At 42.3% G+C, this 20,300-nt stretch overlaps 1 protein-coding gene across 1 annotated transcript; it reads left to right on the top strand.

Moving 5' to 3' along the window:
- Positions 1 to 4,756: 4,756 nt before the first annotated feature.
- Positions 4,757 to 18,665, top strand: LOC149999468 (L-threonine 3-dehydrogenase, mitochondrial). Its single transcript, XM_090288468.1, has 9 exons — positions 4,757 to 4,874; positions 10,660 to 10,862; positions 12,438 to 12,480; positions 13,127 to 13,197; positions 14,899 to 15,048; positions 15,154 to 15,326; positions 16,066 to 16,156; positions 17,299 to 17,568; positions 18,161 to 18,665. The coding sequence occupies exons 2-9, from the start codon at positions 10,676 to 10,678 to the stop codon at positions 18,298 to 18,300; spliced, it is 1,125 nt and encodes a 374-aa protein (XP_090144594.1). The 5' UTR covers positions 4,757 to 4,874; positions 10,660 to 10,675; the 3' UTR covers positions 18,301 to 18,665.
- The last annotated feature ends 1,635 nt before the right edge of the window (positions 18,666 to 20,300 follow it).

Below are 20,300 nucleotides of genomic sequence, written 5' to 3'. Positions count from 1 at the left end.
ACTAGGCTCCCCCGGGAGGCCTGTAAGTCTTGACCAGGAGACCGGAAAGGCTGGAGATGGACATGACCTGAAAGCCCATTCAGGGGATTCCCGTGGGAATTGGATTTAAAGAGTGCATATTCTGCTTTGAACCTTGCTCTGTTTTTCTTATCTCTTAAGTTAGCTATAGACCCTGTGTGACATCAAGTACCTGGACAGTGTATTCACTTGATGTCCATATAGTGCCAGGATGCCTAGTGGACTGTGACCCAGAATGCTCACTGTGTTCCTTATATTGTTATTAGTAACAGTGATTGCTAACAGTAAGCCAAGCATTTGAAATTGATTGATGATTTGTGTATCCTGACTCTGTATCTCCTGGATACCCTCCTCAATAAAAGGAGCCTGGAAGCCTTGATCAGGGCTCTTCTCCCCTAGAGAGATCAGCCACCTTTCCTTTTCCCAGACAAAATACAGTGTCTGAGTTACTTATTGTCTCTCATCCGCGATTCTGAGACCACTACTGGACAGTGAGTTTCCACCGAGTATTGGGGGTGACCCACCTCAATGAACCACATATGTAATTAAAATGTTTCTACTAACCATAATCAAAAGAGTAGAAAAAAACAGGTCACATTAATTGTAAGATATCTTATTTAACCCAACATATGCAAAATATCATGTAAATGGCCCATACTCAATACAAAATTTGTTAAGATATTTTTACATTACTTTTTTATATTATATCTTTGAAATATGGTGTGGACTCTACCCTTACAGCTCATCTCAATTCTGACTAATCACATGGCAAGTGTTCAGTAGCCACATGTGGAGGAGTGGCTATGGAACAGTGTAGGTCTCAACCAAATACTGCTGCAGATGGGAGGGAAGCCCTGGTGCTCTTTTCATTAACTAGGACAGAACCTGTGGGCTGGCGCTGTCATTACCTCTTGTTCCCTGTGGCTCAATTCCATTATTCCTTCTGGCACAAGTCCCTATCCAGGCAATTCTATTTGACTTTACGTAGAAACAAACCTCTCCCTTCATACTTTAGATTAAATCACTGTGGGACCCTGAAATTAAAGCATGGAATTTGCATGTGCTGTTTATTCTTCCTTAACTACACATACGGATATCTTAAAGACAAATACTACCTTTGGATGTGCCCTGTTTAGGAATTTATGCTCAAATGTTTTTCCTATTTTCTAACTGCATAGAAAGAAAATGTTTTCATTAGGTCAATATAAGCCTGTAATCAGTTTTCTATGAGTGATTTTATTTTCCCTCCTTTTGAATTTTACTGGTCTTTATTTGGAATTGGTTACTTTCCTTTAAAATTTTTAAAGCATTTGATTTGATTTGATTCATTGTTTTTTTCCCCTCATTTCAGGTTAAAAAAATACAATTTCTCCCATCGTGAATATTCTTTTGTGGTCATTATTTCTACAAAGTCTTTTTTATAAACATATTTTACATATGTAAATTTTATAATTTTTAGTCATTTTTATTGTGACAGATTTTACTGAATGTATTTTTTTACTTATAAACATACATTTTAAACTCCTTATTTTAAGATCATTTTAGACTGACAGAGTAGAAAAATAGTACAGAGTTCCTTTATACCCTTCACCCAGCTTCCCCTAATGTTAACATCTTATATAACCATAGTACAATTCTCAAAACTACAAAGTAACATTGGCACAAAACTACAAACTAAACTACAAATTTTATTCAGGTTTCCACAGTTTTTCAACTAATAGTCTTTTTCTCTTCTAAGATCCAATCTAGGATCCCACCTTACACTAAGTCAAAAGGGGAAGACCAAGTATGAGACCCCATACAAGAAGCCATAGGCACGAGCCAGTTGCTGAGCAGGGCTGTTGAGGATGGGACACTATGGACATTTCTCACTCAGTGTCACTGGGAGTAGAAGCCACTCAATAGCATGTAACACACACTGTCCTTTAATCTGTGACAGTCCCCGTCTTTTCTGACTTTGAGACTTTTGAAGAGCACTGGTTAATTACTTTGCAGAATGTTTCTCTATTTGCATTGTCTGATGCTTTCTCACAATTAGATTGAGGTTAATGCATCATGGGGAAGGAGATAACAGAGGTGATGTGCTCCTCCCAGTGCATCAGATCATGGGTTACATGAGGCCAGCATGTCTTCTTTCTGAGGATGTTAAGCGTAGTCACTTGGTTAAGGGAATGACTGCCAGTTTTTTTTCACCATGTTAACACTTTTCCCTTTGTTACTAATAAATATCTATTTTGGGAAAGACACCTACAGAGTGTGCAAACACGCTTGAAGTTTTCACCCACTAATTTGAGCATCTATCTGTGGATCTTGTCTGCAGCCATTATTGCTGTGTGTATTTATGGGGAATGTCTATTTCCCTCATTCCTTCCACATTTATCAGTTGGAATTCTTCTGTAAGAAAGAGTTGTCCCTTCTCCTTCATTTATTTTTAATTTTTATTGTTTAAAAGATTTTATTTACTTATTTTTAGAGAGAGGGGAAGGGACGGAGAAAGAGAGAGAGAGAGAAACATCAATGTGTGGTTGCCTCTTACATGCCCCCAACTGGGGTCCTGGCCCACAATGCAGGCATATGCCCTGACTGGTAATCGATCTGGAAACCCTTTGGTTCACAGGCCGGTGCTCAATCCACTGAGTCACACCAGCCAGGGCTATGTTTTCCGTTTACTCATTCATTCATTCATTCATTCAGTTATTTACTTATATAGAAATGGGCTGGAGAATATTTAATTAATTAATTAATTATTATTTGAGTGTGTGATCTGAGAGCCAAAATCTCAACCGTGAAGATGAAGGGCTAGTCTGAATATTATCACTAAGTTTTGGTAACAGAAATCTACTTGGATGATTTAAGGCAAAGGCTATGAGGAAAGCACAGACAGGCTGGGAAGGCTGCAGAATCATCCTGGAAAGGGGCAGGAACCCACAGCAGTCCCAGAACCAGGATGCTCACAGGCAGTGGCCTGGGGCAAGACTGACCTTAGAGAACTTGTGCTGGTAAGAAGAGCACCTGTCTTCGGGTTCTTTGTCATTCCAATAAGTCTGGAAGAAGTGTCTGCCCTTGGCTGGGGGAGGCAGAGGGCTGATGATATTCATGCCAGACTATTTCCATGGGGAAGAGAGGAAATAGATGCTAGGTAGCCAGAAACAATACACCGTTAAGTCCCTTGGAAGTCAATCCTTCTTGCCCTGTCCCAGGAACAAAGGTTGAAGCCACGGTTCCTCTTCTCCCCTCAACCAACCAGACCAGGAGCAATGTCAGTGGGTAGCTCCACTTGGCAAAATCCATGCCTGCAACCTCACTCAGAGTCAGCTCAGTGTCACCTCTAACCCCATCACAAAGTTTGAAGAAAACAAAAATAACTCCTCGTGATAGGATGCGGTGTATTAGAAGGGGCAGGGACCCAGGTGCCTAGGTCTGCATTCTGGTCCCCTCGGCCTTGACCAAATGTTTTCACAGCTCTGGGTAGGATGCCTCTTCCACCGTGAAGTGGGTCTAAGTGTCCCTGATATTCTTTATGGTTTCTTGACAGGCTACAAGTCTGTAATTAAGATTTCAAAATTCAAAATTCAAGTGCACAGAAGGAAGACCCAATAATGAGAAAGTTGAAGAAATGTGGCCAACTAAGAGCCTGAAAAACAGCATTAAACTCATCTCATAAAACCATAGTATCTTAATGTTAAAGGAGAACTCAGAGCTGTTTTTCAGAGCCTAACACGCATGGGGATCTTGTTAAAATATAGATTATGATTCAGCAGATCTGAGTGGGGGATGCTTTGTTCAGGGGCCACAGTTGAGTTCCAAGCCTCTAGGGAAGATGGGTGGTTCTCAGCCTTTACAGCACATTGGAATCCCTTGTGGAGCTTTAAAAAAAATACACCTGGGCTCATCCCCTCCTCACTGTCCCATGTCGCCGCCCCACCCCCCGCACTCCCCTGCGCCTTTACCAACGAGATTCTGATTTTTGTATTAGGATTCGAATGCAGCCTGGGCATTGGACATTGAAAAAATTCCCTGGTGACTCTAAAATGCAGCGAGGTCTGAGAACAAGTGCCCTAGCTCAGGCTTCTCAAACTTCAGCGCGTATCAGCATCACCTGGAGGTTTGGTTCAAACACCGCGATGGGCCTCGCCCGGAGAGGTTCGAACTCACAGGCCTGGGGTAGGGCCTCAAATTTGCATTTCTAACAGGCTCCCAGGTGACGCTGACTCACGCGGCTGGTAGTTCGTTGGCTTAGGAGGTCAAATTGACAGTGATGTTTCCCACGTGGGAAACCAAGATGAAGTGACTCGCTCAAGGTGTCTCCATACCCGATCTCCAGGCTCTCCACTCGGGCTCTTTCCTCAGCCAATCTTTCCAGCTCAACGCGAGAGGGTTCTCTGGGGCTCCAGAGGGGCCGGGTTCCGTCTGGGGAAGGCCCTTTCAAAGCTGCCTCCCCACGCGAAGATAAGCAGGATGGCGGCGCGCCGCTGCGGGAGACGCTGTGCGCACGGGACTCTGCCGCACTCCTCGCGGGTCCCCGCATTCTCCAGGAGATAGGTCTCTAGCAGAGCCGGCGTTGGGGTGCGCGAGGCCAGGAACCCGCGGGGACCGGCCGGGAGAGGGTTGCCATCGCAACCAGAGCACGCCCACTCTCCAAGCCCCACCCCCAGGTGACCTGGCAGCAACGCCCGGGCGGCCCCGGCAGAAGAAACTGATTGGTGCACAGGGAGGCGGGTTTGGGTGCGGAGAGGATAAAGGTTCCTTGCGCCGGGTTTGGGATGAGGTTTCCGCTCCGGGAGCTTCGGCTGGCTCCTAGCCACGTGCTATTACAGCTCCGGCGACGCAGCGTCTCTGGGCGGCTTCATCAGAAGGTCAGTTTGGAGGCGGCCGGAGGTTTCCCTGGGAAGCGGAGGCCTATGTCGTGGGGCCCCTAGCCCCGGCTGGCTGGAGCGGTGCGACTCTGGCATGGCGCATCGGACTATGCGCTCCCGGGCATGAGCACGGGTCCCCAGAAATGACCACGGAGCAGGGAGGGAGGTCAACACCCGGACTGGGGGGAGCGGAGGCGCGGGGCGCAACACCCTGCCCCCTCCACTTCTTACAAGGGACCCCTCTTCCCCCTCTTCTCACCTTTCCTCCTCCAGAGAATAGAGGTGGGAGAGGCTGTTCTCATAAAACCAGTTTATCCAGTCATCTCCCCGGGAGGGTGGGATCCCACACCCTTTTCACTGAGAGTCATGCTGAGGCCAGAGACCTGTGTGTGGCCGGAGTCCCTGCCTCTTCTTGGATTCCCTCTCCCAGGCAGGTGTGTATGGGAGGAGGGCGACGCCGGCTCCTCAGATCCAGACCTCCTTCTGAGACCCTCTGTAGCTCACGCTTAGGGCTCCGACATTTTTTCGGATCATCCCCACTTAAGTCCAGACTTTATCAACTCGTAAAGGAGTCTTTACGTTGACTAAGCAGTTGGCTAAATGCTTTTATAGATTAATTTTATTAAATTATTTCAACAATCTAATTGGGTGATCCGATCATTGAGCCCTTTCCTAGGATGGAGCACCTTGAGGTTTGGCATGGTCGTGTACACAGGCTCATACAGCAAGGAGTGGGGTGCCTTGTCGTGAACCCCCTAGGCTAGTCCGGTGCTTTTACTCTGGGGCGGGGGGAGGAGGAGCCGCGCTGGAGGGGGCAGAGGGTGGTGGGGAAGATGCTCCCTTCGTTTCCTGTTTATCTTCTCTCTCAGGTACTTGATAGCATCTCTTCTCCTGAGGGAGAAGGGTGGGAATGGTGGAAGAAGGGTTTGAAACTCCTTGAAACTGGTTTCCTTTCCCTTTCTCTGGGTAGTTAGTATCCTCATGACCTTGGGCGGGTCAATGCATCCCGTGGGATGGAGAAAAGATCCCAGCTTCAGGGTTGCTATGGAGGTTAAGCAGGTGCTTGTCAACTCTCAGTAGTTATGAAGGTGCCTGGTTTTCCCTTGGGTCTTGACTGTTCAGAGGACATATGTATTGCTATTTAATGAACCAGAAGATTTAAAGTTGAGACTGTCTTACAAGTGTGTTTTATAAGCATTATTGGTCCTTAAAACAGAATGAGAGGGCGGAGGACCCAGGGGAAATGTAGGTGAGCCTGGTCAGCAGTGTCCTTTGGAAGCAGGAGAGAGCTCTCGGGCCGGGAAGCTGTCCACCCAGGAACGGCTGACCTTTGTGAAAGCACTTTCACTGCGTGTAGAGCCGGAAACCTCACTTTGAGGGGAAAGGAATGGAGTTTGGAGCAGCTGATCATTCCTGGAAACCACCCAGACTGGAAGAAAAGATAAAGGCTGTAGGAGAACAATAGGTTCTGTGGGTTTTTAAGTGGAGGAACAAAGAACCAACTGGGGGTTCAGTGGGACTAGGGCTTAGGGGTTTGGACGAGCCTGGGGTTTGGTAGGCACTAACTTGAACTGCCAAGTCTCTGGGGACAGCTCTGATCTTCATTCAGTGAATTTTCTAGCTCCTCAGCGATATGTGTATAGACCATTTCTTGCAGCCAGATTTTTCTTTTTCAATTTAAATTTTATTTCAAATTCTGGCTTCAACCACATGAGAAAATTTACTATGTTAACCATTTTTAAGCGTACAATTCAGTAACTGTATGTTCACATTGCAGCGTAGCAGCTCTCTGGAACTTTTTCATCTTACAAAACTGAAACTATGCCAATTAAGTAAACACTAATATCCAGTTCCCCTTTCTCCCCCCCTTGGCAACTACCTTCCTTTCGATTTACTGCTTCTGTGATTTTTGACTATTTTAAATAACCCATAACTCATGTAAGTGGAATGGCCTTTTCTGACTAGCTTATGTCACTTAGCATTTTCATCCATATTGTAGCCTGTGACAGGACCTCCTTTTCCGAGACCGAATAATAGTCCATTGCATGTACATACCACCTTTTCTTTATCCATTCATGTCAGGGGCTGGATATTTTAAGCTTCATGCTTAATGTGCTGAAGATAATTACTTAAAATGCCATTATTTACTGTGTCTCTGTGGTTAAGAATGATTAAAGCTAGAAATCCGAGAAGATCACAAGACAGAAAGAACATTAAGGGAAACTAATAGTGCATCCTGAGGGAAAAGGTGTGTTTTCTCAGTCTTTAATATTTCAAATTAGAGCTTCTCTTATTGTTCCTGAAACAGAATTATCTATCTTCAGAGCAATCACAATTAAAGTCCCCACTCCCCCCACCTCCGCCCACCAGGAACTGAAGTAATGTTTTCTGAGAACGGGGACTTTCTATTTTTTATGTTGTAGACAAACCCCTGACATTTTCCGGCTTCCCATCTGCCTGTTCGACATAGTGTTTGATAAGTACTGACACGCATCAGGCCCTGATAGGAATGGCTTAGCAGAGCTCACAGCTTTGGAGAGAGGCGGCCAAGTTGTCTCCTAGCCTCTAAAACCAACAGGTCCAAAATCAAACTCATTCATCTTCTCACCTAACCTGCTTCTTCTGGAAGTCCATTCTTACAGCAACACAAATTAGAGGCCTCAGTATTATCCTTACCTATTCCTTCACCACCTGCCTCACCCCCATGTCCAAACAATTCCATCCAGTATCAACCCCACCCTATTCAAGCTGCTGCTACTGTCTCAGAGTTCTGCTGTGGTTAATTCAGATGAGAGTATATGCTGGGAGATGGGAGAAATTGTATAATAACCACCCTAGAGAGGTCAGGTTGGGGAGGTGTTTCATTAGTTCTAGAGGAGAGTCTGTTGACTTGTTTCTTTTTCTTCCCTTTGCAGTTGAAGTAAACAAGGTGTTTGAGAGAGAAATTCTATATGGACCAACATCTGATCTTTGAGGAGAGACTGAATTTTCTTTGATAGTTTCTACATATAAATTTAATAAATAGCTTGGCAGAGCAAGTGTTACTTTAGAACAACTATTCTGAAGTATAATCTGGGGTTCCCTGAGACCTTTCACAGGGTCAGGGAGATCAAAACTATTTAAAAATAATACTAAGATACTATTTTCCTTTTTCATTCTTTCTCTTACAAGTGTACAGTGGAGTTTTCCAGAGGCTATATAACTTGTGATGAGCTTTTCCACTGATGGCTAATGAAATGTGTGCTGTGTAGTGTGTTTCTAGACTCTTCTAAGGGTAGTAAGCTTAGAGTACAGATATGTGCATTTTAAGAGATGAACTCAGTTCCTTCTTAGCACTTCTGTGTACTTACTACCTACCTTGTGTTACACCTGCTGTCATCTCTGATCTCATTTTATTTTAATAAGTCATTACTTCAAAATTCTTAACTTTTTCTTGTGCCTATATGGAAAAAACAATAGAAAGTAAGTGTACTTTGTAGTCTTGATTTTAAGAAACTTTATTGAATTTTTAAATGGTATAAATTATAATTTTAAATTATTTTATTCTAAAATAAAATGATATTAATTTACATATTTTTAATATTTAAGGGTAGATTGTTGACTTAAAAAGGGATATTAGACTTGATTTTCCTACTCAAAGCTATATCATTTATGTCTGTCTATAAATGCGAGGAAAAAATAAATGACATATCAGAGTACCCTCACTCATGGAAGGGAGGAATTTACTTCAAAGAAAGGAGCAAAACTAAAGAAGACATAAAAATATGAATGCTTTCCTCAGTTTCACAGATGTTAGAAATTTTCCTTATGTGTCTTATGCTACAGAATGTTTTTGAATAATTTGGTGGTGCTAGTAACATTGAGACCAATTATTCAGCATGATCTAAAGATATGATGAGCTCTTTAAAGCCAGAAATTATTTATTTCAGCTTTCCAAACTAGAAATGAAAAAGAAAGTTATTGAGGCATCTAACAGGATAAGTTATCAAATCACAGTGGCTGAAGAAACACACAATAAAGCTTTGTTTGGATGAAAAAGCATTGAAAGAAATCATAGCACTCCCACTTTCTAATAATGCAGAAACTCATCAAATTAAAAAATTAGGGGTGAACATGAAGACTGAGTTAGTATTTTAACAGTAGAAGTGTATTTTTGCCTTATAAATGGAAGACTTCGTAGTCATGGTTGGTTGGATTTTTTTTTTTTTTTAATTCATCTGGTATCAGCACCAACCAATGATCAAAGAATGTCTTTATAGTGAATGCTTGGCAGCAAACACAAGCAAGGCCAAAGTATTCAGTGTAGAATAACTTTGAATTTCCTGGTTTATTCTGGAATAAACTATTAAATTGGCACTGATGTGCAAAAGCAGTACTGGTTAAAAGTCCTGGTGCCTTTGCACAAATCAAGGCTGTGGCATCAGATGGTACCAGGAGACATGCTATTCTTCATGTGCTTTCAATAAAAAAAGAAAAAATTGCCAACCGTACTTAAGAATGCTCTTTATGAAACAGCAAAAATGGTGAGTTTTATTCAACCTTGACCCTTGACGATGCACTTCTTCTGCATTGGAGTGTGAGGACTGTCTTGCGGTGAAGCATTTGTGGTTGGGTTGTGAACTGGACCTTTGGGATTACAAGAAAGCTGCTACCTCTGGCATTTTGGTTTACAATCACTGTTATCTATTCAAGGCACCGGGTTGAGTATGGCAGTAAGCTTAATTCAGATCTTAAACTGAAAATGCCTTCAACTATGGTTACTTTTTTCATGATGTACATATAATATAAAATGGTGAGGTCTGGGTTATCTCTTTGGAGGGGATGGGGCATCAGAGTTGGCTCTGAAGGTTCACCTGCCACTTCCGTTGGAAGTCTTGCAACTGAAAAAGGTGGAGGCCAGAGCTCTGTGTGCAGAGTGAAATAGGCTTGAAACTAGAGGGTGGGAAGTTTGCGTTAGAACCAGGAAAGCAAGCTGTGCATCTCTGATTTGCTCTTATGAACTGCTTGCCTGGTAGTCAGGAATGGAGTGGGGAAAATGGAAGCCCTGCATGCATGGTCTGGGCTCAGTCCACGTGTGATTGGACCATCTTGACCTCTTGAGGCTAGAACCAATCTCATGGCCAGTCAGCACTAAAGCTGATGAGGAGCAGGAGCCAGACTGAAATAAAATATACGTGATTTGGGCAAGAAAGAAGAAAGTGGTTTTTCTAAATAATCCTTTCTAAAGGAATGACATTCAAACAGAAATTAGTCACAGCTTACTGAATATGACTCTGGGCCTTTTTATCCTAACCACCTGCTTTTCTAGTCTGGTTCATTCTAAAGATAACCTCTGAGTGTTACGGGCACTGTGTTATTGAACCTGGGACCTGTTGTGCTCACTGATGGCGTGTGGTGGACAGGTTGATAACAGTTGTTAAGAGTTAAAGCCTTCTCTAGGATCCATTACTTGTGTTTCTGGTGTGTATGGCTTTCTATATAGTAACTTCTACTGTGGCATTAGAGCCAGTTGATGTCAGCCTTGTGTAGTTCCAATTCTAAATCTCCATCCTGCCTTTGCTTGCCCTTTGCATGAGGAATGGTTAATCCCGTTCCCACGGGGCCCTACTCCCAGTAGGCTCTTGACTGGCACACTCAGGAATCTCTTTCGTTCCATCCACGAATCCAAAACACAGCTTTACTCGTGAGCTGACAATCTTAGCGTTCATCTTGGTTGAAGAGTTTCTGCTATGAGAGTTTGGGAGAATAAAAGTTAATAATGAACTCTGCTCCTTTTTTCTTGCAGGGCATCTGAAGAGAAAATGCTGCTCATTAGGACACTGCAGCGAGTTGTGGGCCGGGTGCTGCAGAGCCCCGCCTGTGGCTGTCAGACGGCGGCCCGGCCTGGCCCACTCCTGGGCACCACCTCGCCCTGGCAGACTCCAGCAGATGCCAACTTCCACTCTGACTCTTTCTCCGAGGCAGACCGGCCACGTGTCTTAATTACAGGTTGAGCATGTGGCTTGTTTTTTTTGTTTGTTTTTTTGTTTTTCTCTGTGCAGCCTCTGTGTGGTTGTGTATTTGCTTTTGGAATCTCTGACATGCTGTCAGCTAACATTAATCAGAAGTTACCTCTTCCACTCTTGGCTTCCTCCAGAATTTTGCAAGTCCCAAATCTTTTATTTTGTCACCATTGCCCACTCTTGGTTTCCCAGCCATCATTTTTAATTGTCTGAAGAAGGACTTGAGAAACTGGGGGCCTAAAAGCTGCTGTGGCACTTGGTTCCACTGCCCTATAAGGGTCGGCTTGGGAGCAAAGGCTCACGGAGAGGGAGTGTGTGGGGACGAGAGCATGGATTTTGGAATCAGGAGCATCTTTTGTTGGCCAGACTCCTCAACCCAAACTTGGTGTCATTCATCCCAAGCAGTTACTGCATGCTTGTGTGTTGGATACAGAAGGTAAGCCAGGGCCTGCCTGGAGGAACTCGCCCCCATCACCTCTTGTCAGCATTGATATCATCACCAGCCTTGTTCCCTGATCTTCCTTATGTCATGTACACCCAATGCCTGATTCTGTACCTGCCTCACCCCAGACTTCACTCCCACAATCCAAGCGAATCCAAGCTCACCTCTGATTGGATTGACACACTTTACTTACTTCTTGCCAGGTTTTCTTCCCTTGGCTTCTAGTCATGATCCTTATTACATTCCTCACACTTCGTGTATTTCTTTCACTGCTCCCTCCTCTTTTCCCGTTGTGAATGGGTTTCAAATATAATTGGTTTTCCTCTGCACTTGGCTCCCTGATTTGCCCAGCTTGTTGTCTCCCTTGTTTTACTCCCTCCTGCCTCCAGTAACAAAACATCTTCCACAGCCCGTGTAAGCATCAGTGGGCCTGGATTTAGTCCCATGTTAACCCGTGCTCACAGGAAATCCTACTTTCTGTATCTTCCAGCTTCATTTATTTCTCCCAAGTGAAATTTATGGTTATGTTCCCCCAAATGTGCTCCCAGCCCCCCAACTCTCTCATTTCCATCAGTGGCATTTTTAATGCCATTTTGTTGATTTTTGTGCCTCCTTATTAATTCAGTTATCTGCCCTTTTGTGCAGATGACATCTTGGTTTGTCCGCCCTCTCTCTCCTTTCACATTCCATTCCAGTTTGGATGGAGGATGGGGTTCTGGAAAATCCCGCCAGAGGTTGATACAAGCTATTATATTTGTCTTTGAGTATTTTGGCACCTGTGGCAGACAACTTCAGAGCCCACCAAATAGCAAACGCAAGGTTGGGAGCGAATTCCTGGTCCAAGGAGCTAGGAGGTTGTCCAGCTTTCTTGTGAATTTTTTCTTCCTACACCCTTTCTCCCCTTTGGCCACTCTGTGCTGGAGACAGCTTTGTCTGAAACTGACATTACCTGTATTGATTTCTGGCCTAGCTTGGAGGAGGTAATTCAATTCTATCAGACCAACCTGGGGCTTTACCTAATTAGCTAAGATTATAAATACAGTCTTATACCATTATTACATACTGGAACTAATTACATTGGTTACATTTGGATTCACATTTTTTTTTTCCTTCATGTAGGGGGTCTTGGCCAGCTTGGAGTGGGGCTTGCTAACTTTTTAAGGTAAGAGCCCTAAAAGTTGAAATTTAAAATCTTTGAGTTCTTCAGTATGGAAAGTTTGTCTTTGGTATCATTTAATCTTTTCTCCCCCCTCTAGCCTCTTACTATTTTCAAGAGACCATATCTAAAGTGGCTTTTCAGAATACATTTCATTTTGCCTCTTAAAAATCATAGACACTGTGACGGGCCTTTGACACAACATCTCCCCCATTGGCCCTTTGCCCCTTCTTTTCTCACTTAGAGTAGGACACATAACTCCAACTGAATCACTTGATTTTTAGATGTTTGAGGCAGAGGGAAGTATGGGAAGAAACTGGCAAGCAGTCATGTGGGATTCAGAGAGGGCGGGATGAAAGGATAAGATCAAAGAGAGAAGAATGAGGAGGGAGAAGTAAACAGGGGGTACGGGAAGACATTAGTGGCAAATATAGGGATGATAATGGAACGAGAGTAGGAACGGAGGATGGGGATGAAAAGGGAGTGGGAGGCAGGAACTGAAGTTGTGTGTTTGGGACAAAGTGAGAAAAGACATGAAAAAAGGAGGGATTGGTGGCTGACAGGAAACTGCAGTTCTTATTTGAAACATTGTTTTCATAGAACCAATTATACCTTAGGTGTACCAGCTCATGTGTATTGATTTTCCCTTTAGGAAACGATTTGGGAAGGACAATGTGATTTTGTCTGACATAAGGAAACCCTCTGATCATGTGTTCCATAGTGGTAAGAGATCGTTATGCCTTGCTTTTGTTTTTATCTTTAATTTCCAAAATGCAGTTAAAGGAGCAGCTTATGGAATTAGTGTGCGCAACAGCTCAGAACCAGGCTCATGAATTAAAGAAAGAGACGCTATTCAAGCACACATGTGTCACTTAAACTATTTCCTGTTTTTGCCCTCGGCAGTTCTGTAAAATGTCTGTAGCAATATAGCAGCGTGTTCAAGTCTTACAAGCACAGGAGTGTTCTTCCAAACATGATGTAAAGTTTTGGAATAATATCTTTGAGTGTCATTTGGAGTAGTATCTTTGGAATAAAAATGTTTATTCCTGTCTTTTTCAGTTTTTAGTTAACTTCTTGGTTCAGAGCAGGCAAGCAAAAATCAAATCCTGGAATGAGGAAAATTAACTTCTAAAATTTGGAGAAATTAATCCTCATATTTCAACAGACTTGCTTTTAGACTACTGTGCACATGCACACACACACATGTGCACACACACACACACACACACACACACACACACACACAAATCTCGAACTCCCCCAGCCAAGTTTTCCACTAACTGAGAAATGTTTTTATAATGTTTTCTAGTCCTTTCTGGTTCAATACCATCCTTTTGCTGCTTGTTGGGGGGATGAGCGGTAATTTGCTATAAGTGGGAAAAACTGGCATTGAACAAAATCAGCTTGCCTCTGGGTTAACCAAGCACAATAAACTCATGACTTGTGGTTCTTCTACACTAGCAATTTTAAACCTTTTCCATTTCATGGCACACATAAACTAATCACTAAAATTCTTTGACACACTAAAATATATACATTTTGCCACTGACAAAAAATGGTATAATTTTGATTCATTCACACCAGCTGTTGTTGTGTTGGCTGATGTCATTTTTTATTTGACAATCTAAAGGAAAAGAGGCCAGTGCCCCTAACTAAATAGTCAGGCATTGCCTGTTTTAAAAATTCTTGTGGCACACCAGTTGAAAATTGATGCTCTATACCATGGTGTTTTGTTTGGTTTTTAAACCCATTTCTCTCTTCTTTTAAAAATTTGCAACTTTTTAAAAAAAGATTCTATTTATTTTTAGAGAGAGGGGCAGAGAGGGAGAGAAACATCAAAGTGTGAGAAAAACACCAATTCACTGCCTCTCGCACACCCCCAACTGGGGACCTGGCCTGCAGCCCAGGCATGTGCCCCAACTGGAAACCAAACCAGTAACGTTTCAGTTCAAAGGCTGCCACTCAATCCATTGAGCCACACAAGCCAGGGCAAAAATATGCAACTTTTAAGCAGAGTGAAATCACTCTGTGTGTAGGGTTGGTGTTAGCAGTGCTGACTGAAATCAGCTTCCTGGTTGTGATCCTATTTCTCCCACTTACTCTCTGATCCTGACAAGTTCTTAACTTCTCTGTGCCTCAGTTTCCTCATCAGTAAGATGCATCTGCCTCAAAGGTCATGTGAGGGCTAAATATACAGAAAGCCCTTAAAACAATGCCTGCAAATCTAAGTCCTGTATAAGCATTGGCTATTATCAACTACAGTTGGTGATTCTTCCATAAGAAAAATGCCAAATAGTGCCCAAGTGGACCAGGTACCAAGTTGGTGCTAATGAAATTCACAAGTCAAGGTGGGGTGGGGGAGAGGAGGAAGCTTTTCAAACCCCAGACTTTTTACTTCCTGTGGTTTCACTGTGTTCCTTGTAGGCCCATTTATATATTCCGACATTCTGGATTACAAGAATCTTCGAGAGATTGTGGTAAACCACCGCATTACCTGGTTGTTTCATTATAGTGCTTTGCTCAGTGCAGCAGGAGAAGCAAACGTATCCTTGGCAAGAGCTGTAAATATCACTGGTAAGTTTCTGGATCTTGCCCAAAATAACCTGTTTGTCAATTCTTTCAGATCTTCAGTAAGAGATTTTTCAGATTGTGATACTGTTGTCTGTTTGTTGGTTTCAGGATTGCATAATGTCCTGGACGTTGCCACAGAACACAATTTGCGATTGTTTGTGCCCAGCACGATTGGTGCTTTCGGACCCACTTCTCCCCGGAATCCAACCCCCGATCTCTGCACTCAGAGACCCAGGACCATCTATGGGGTGTCCAAGGTCCACGCCGAACTCATGGGAGAAGTATGCAGGGCTTGGCAAGATAACTTATTTTTTTGCTTCAAACACCTGCTGATTTGTCCTTAGGGGGACTTCCTCTTCCTCCATCCCAGCCCCCAGAAATGCTTGTAAACTGATCATGTTTGCCAAGTGGCAGGGTCAGATAGCCCTCAGCCATACAATACCACTCAACACTTCCTCGAGGCCCCTCAAATGGCTTTTGCTGCTCATTGTATTTGCTCCATTTTTCTCCAATTATTGGTAGTTAGTGATAGTAACTTCAAAACTTTGTATTATGGAGACCTTCAGACATCATCTTGCTTTTATTGTTTTATACTTTGTCTTTATGACTCTATAGCAAATTTTAGTTGGTGTCTGGTCCTTCAGCTAATATGTCAGGGTGGTGGCCCTCTGGTCACTCCGTGTCCTCCCCTGTACTTTTTCCAATGCCACATTGCAGGGACCTGCTTGTGGAGATTTATGTAGGACAAAGGACAGGGACTCCCTTCCAAAGAAAGGTTCACAATCCCTACTGTGGGCTGATTTATTGTTTACCATGTTGATGTATCCCCAGAATGATGATTCTTTGAAGATAAAAACTGAAGGATTATTTGTTAAAACAAAAACGAGATGAGTCTCCATCTTCCTTTCCTTAAGGAGAATTTTAATAACCACATGAGATATTTCAGAAAAAGGCCACTATTTTTTTGTATTGCTCTGATTTAAAAGATTCTTATTAAAGTATGTTTTCTCTTTTTTGTAGTATTATTATTACCGGTATGGGCTGGATTTCCGATGCCTGAGATATCCTGGCATCATTTCCGCTGACTGCCAACCTGGAGGAGGAACAACTGGTAAGTGTCTTTTCTAGTTTCTTTTGTCTGTAAGATAGACTCTCTGGTAGGTGAGATAGGGAATGGTGGTAATGGATCTGCTGTCTTTTTAGCCGTGTGCCGACTGGAGTTTGTGCATCCTGCCCAGGGAGTGCATCGGAGAAGCTCAATGAACCCTCTTGACTTACACTTGCTAGGGGCAGCTCACGCGGTGCTGTAAATCCAGCTCGGGTTCGGCCACTGGGTGCGCAGTGTCAGCATCAAACAGACAATATTCGAGAACACACTTGTTACCCACAGTGTAGGAAGACGCCAACTAAGAAATAGCTTCTTTCTTTGAGGATAGGCTTCCTTTCTTAATACAGACAGCTCTGTTAAAATGGACTCTACGTATTGCATATTGAAAAGGAATGTTAGCTTTATTATTAATTATTATTTTTAATTTGGACTCAAGCATGCATTGTGTTTCCTAACTCCTACATTAGAAATTCTTCCCACATGTGAGGGGCCCTGAGATACAATATAAAATATACTTGAAAAAAACTGAGGGATTTTAAAAGAGGCTTTGGTGTTTGTTATTTTTAAAAAGCTTTTTCCTGAGCGTGGTGCTTCTCTAAGTATTCACCAGGAACCCCAGGGCATCCCTGAGGCCCTTTTAAGGGGTCCAAAAAGTCAAAAACTATCATATCAATACTAAGACATGATCTGCCTTCTTCATTCTCCTTTGCAAATGCACTGTGGAGTTTTTCAGAGGCTATGTGATGAGTGATGATAGCACAAGCAGATAGGGGACTTCTGTTTCCTATTAAGCCAGATAGTAAAGAGATTTTCAAAACATGAAACATGCCATTCTTCTCACTGAATTTTCTTTTGTCTGGAAAATATGTTCTTTTTTATATAGTAATATGTCATACATATGACTATGTTATGGTTTGTTATTGTCATTTAAAAATAATAGTTTAAGAAATTTCTGTTTCTGATATTGTAAATATTGATGTAATTCAATTGATGTAATAAAACCTCTTTGGAGGTCCTCAGTATTTGTTTGTTTTTTAAGAGCATAAAGAGGCTCTGAGACTAAAATGGTTGAGAACCACCGCCTTAATCCGAGGCTCACTGCTGATTTTGTTCTAAGAAGACCCACAGACTGGATTCTCTTGCAGACTACGCAGTCCTGCTTTTCCACAATGCTGTAAAGAACGGCAAATTTGAGTGCAACCTGAAACCCAGCACGAGGCTGCCGATGATGTACATCGATGACTGCCTCAGGGCCACCCTGGAAGTCATGGAGGCCCCGGCAGAGGCCCTCTCCATGAGAACCTACAACATCAACGCCGTGAGCTTCTCCCCTGAGGAGCTGGCCCAGGAGGTTCTCAAGCACATCCCGGAATTCCAGATCACGTACAACGTGGATTCTGTTCGACAGGCCATAGGTTTGTACTTCATTGCAAACCCCTCAAAACCAAAATGAGGTCTCACTGTGCACTGTGAGTCCCCTGAGGACACAAACGTGGAGGATAAGAGGAGCTTGGCACCTTTCCAGGAGGCCTGACACATTCCGGGGACGGAGCTCTTTAGCCAAAGACCATGGAGGCTGCAGTTTTGGGAAGTGATATCTAAAGTGGGTGGAATAGTTCATTCCAATTAAACAGCATGTCAGCATTTCACCATTTTACAGTGTCTACATCAAACAAGCAGACGTGGTATGAAAGCAGTCCTGGGTTTCAAAATACTGTGAGTGCCATTCTGTGGCCCTGAGCAGTTCTGAGTATAAGATTTCTACCTTACGAATTTGCATGAGATTTTAATAGTGTGTGACAATTCATAGTGCCTGACAGTAGATGTGTAATGCAACCTTCTAATCTAAGAGGATGACTGGATGTGCATAATAGCTGCTTTAGTCTGCTCAAAGGGGGACTTTCTTTTGTGGTGCCTTGTATGATAGACCTTTATATAAAGTGTTCTAGACTGTTTTGCAGTGCTAGAGCCTGAATAACTTAATCTTCTCTTCCTATCTTTTCCTAGCGGATAGTTGGCCAATGAACTTTGATGACAGCAATGCTCGGAAAGACTGGGGATGGAAGCATGATTTTGACCTTCCAGAGCTGGTGACGACAATGTTGAGCTTCCACAGTTCTGATAGTAGAGTTGCCCAAGCTAACTGAAGGACTCATAAGAAAGACCTCATGTATCCCAGACAACTCTCAAGAGGAGGCATTAATGACCTCAAGGTCATAGACAACAAGGAACCTAGATTATCCAGAGTCGAAGACCTAATTGGACTAAATTTTTGCAGCTCATATTGAACTGCCAGATGGAGAATAAAGTTGGCTTAGCATTTTCAAAGTGCTGTTGGTTTGGTGGTAGGACTTCTAAATCTTCACTGTTTGCCTCTAAACTTGTCTAAACACAAGAATGAAGACTTAAGTCATAATAGTTTTCATTTCCTTAATTAAGATGCAGTGACCATTTCTGGGAAGGTGGAAGTATGTGACATTTGTGCTTAATTAAATGTAATTTAAAATATCACTTCTGAGCCTTTTATTCTCTTGACTAGAGACCAAAGGTTACATTTTAGAAACTATCAAAGATGATCTCCTAATTTAAAAGTACTTCTTTACTATCCCATCAGAACATAAAACACATTTGATACATGTATTTATCTCATGTTCATAATGTTCAGGAGATTTTAACACTTCTTCAAAAATTAATCACTTCTCATTTATTCTGCTGTAAGACGGTGTATCTGTAGGAATTTAAGGAGAGCAAAGATGATATAACTGTTTTGGTTTCCTTCCTGTTAGTGAGCTAATTAGCAGGAGTGTTAATTTCCTTAACTGGCGAAGTCGGTCTCCCAAAGGAGCTTGTTTAAATATACATGTTTCTGGGCTCATCCCTTCAAGATGACTCTATAAATGGGGATGGCCATCTTGAAGTGCAACCAGTTGCCATATTCCATCCAGCTCCAGCCCATTAGTATAGACCAATTTCAAACACTATTTTCTCAAGAGAACTTTCTGTTACAGCCTTTTTTACACCCTCTTAGATTGAGGCTTCAGAAGAGCTATTTCAAACCCTCTGAAGCCACTACTGTGTAAATATATACAGATTTGCTTTTTTCCAGCTACCTCTGGATGTGCTACATGTAAAATCACTAGAAGGTGAAACCATCCAGATGAATCCTGGGTTTATTGGACAAAAGCTGTTGAGGATTAAAAGGCATTTATATTGTGTGCTTATTGACAATGCTCTGTATTGAGAATTTTTAACTGCTGGGTATACATAAGATTTTTTTTTTGAGGCATAACTGGATTTCAATTTTAAGTGGAGAACTTGTAGATAATTGAATTATTTAACAGTTATGGTGATGTAGTTTTTTTCCTGTGTAATATAATTAAGCTAGTAATGAGGTGTTTTTTTGTTTGTTTGTTTTATAACTTTATTGAGGTCTATTTCACATACTGTAACATTTAATATACATACTTTTTCAGTATATTCACAGAATTGTGCAACCATCACTATAAATTAATTTTTGTCTATTTCAAATCCCACAAAGAAATTGCATCCCTACCCTAGGCAACCATTAATTTACTTTTTGTGTCTGTGAATTTGCCTTTTCTGGACATTTCACATATGTGGAATCATGCAGTATGTGGTCTTTTGTGATTGGCTTTTAAAATTTAACATGTTGTCAAGGTTCAACCATGTTGCAGCATGTATCAGTACTATTCCGTGGTATGGCTATATATACAACATTTTGTCCACGCAACAGTTGAGGGACATTTGCATTTTTGTTATGAAAATGCTGTTACGAATATGCTGTGTAGATAATTGGATTTTGAAGTTCAGTTATCCCTTATTCAGTCTGACAAACAATTCTTTAGCTCTCTTAATTTAGTCTCAGTTATCTTAAAGGAACAGAAATTATTTTTTTCCTTCCATGAGAAGGGAAGAAGCAACGGACTTGAGGGACCCTTTGATTCCTCTCTTCCAATGTTCCCACTAGGTTCCTTGTGTGACCTTATACTTGGGACCCTTTGCAGGGATTTGTTCTTAGAACGGCTAGAGTTTATAAATCTATAGATGCACCTCCAAGGGAACCTCAAAGAAGAATAAAAGAACAATGACTCCTCTGAATTACACGAATGATTCTTACTCACTGACA

Source organism: Furipterus horrens, unplaced genomic scaffold, assembly GCF_987537825.1.
Source record: "Furipterus horrens unplaced genomic scaffold, mFurHor1.1.pri manual_scaffold_10, whole genome shotgun sequence".
NCBI lineage: Eukaryota > Metazoa > Chordata > Mammalia > Chiroptera > Furipteridae > Furipterus > Furipterus horrens.
Note: the sequence above shows the minus strand (reverse complement) of the source record. Positions and strands in the feature narration are given on the sequence as shown.

Coding starts and splice junctions, on each gene's coding strand:
- LOC149999468 (XM_090288468.1), top strand. CDS start 10,676: ATGCTGCTCATTAGGACACTGCAGCGAGTTGTGGGCCGGGTGCTGCAG. Junction 13,198..14,898: donor TGATCATGTGTTCCATAGTG/GTAAGAGATCGT, acceptor TGTTCCTTGTAG/GCCCATTTATATATTCCGAC. Junction 17,569..18,160: donor TTCTGTTCGACAGGCCATAG/GTTTGTACTTCA, acceptor ATCTTTTCCTAG/CGGATAGTTGGCCAATGAAC.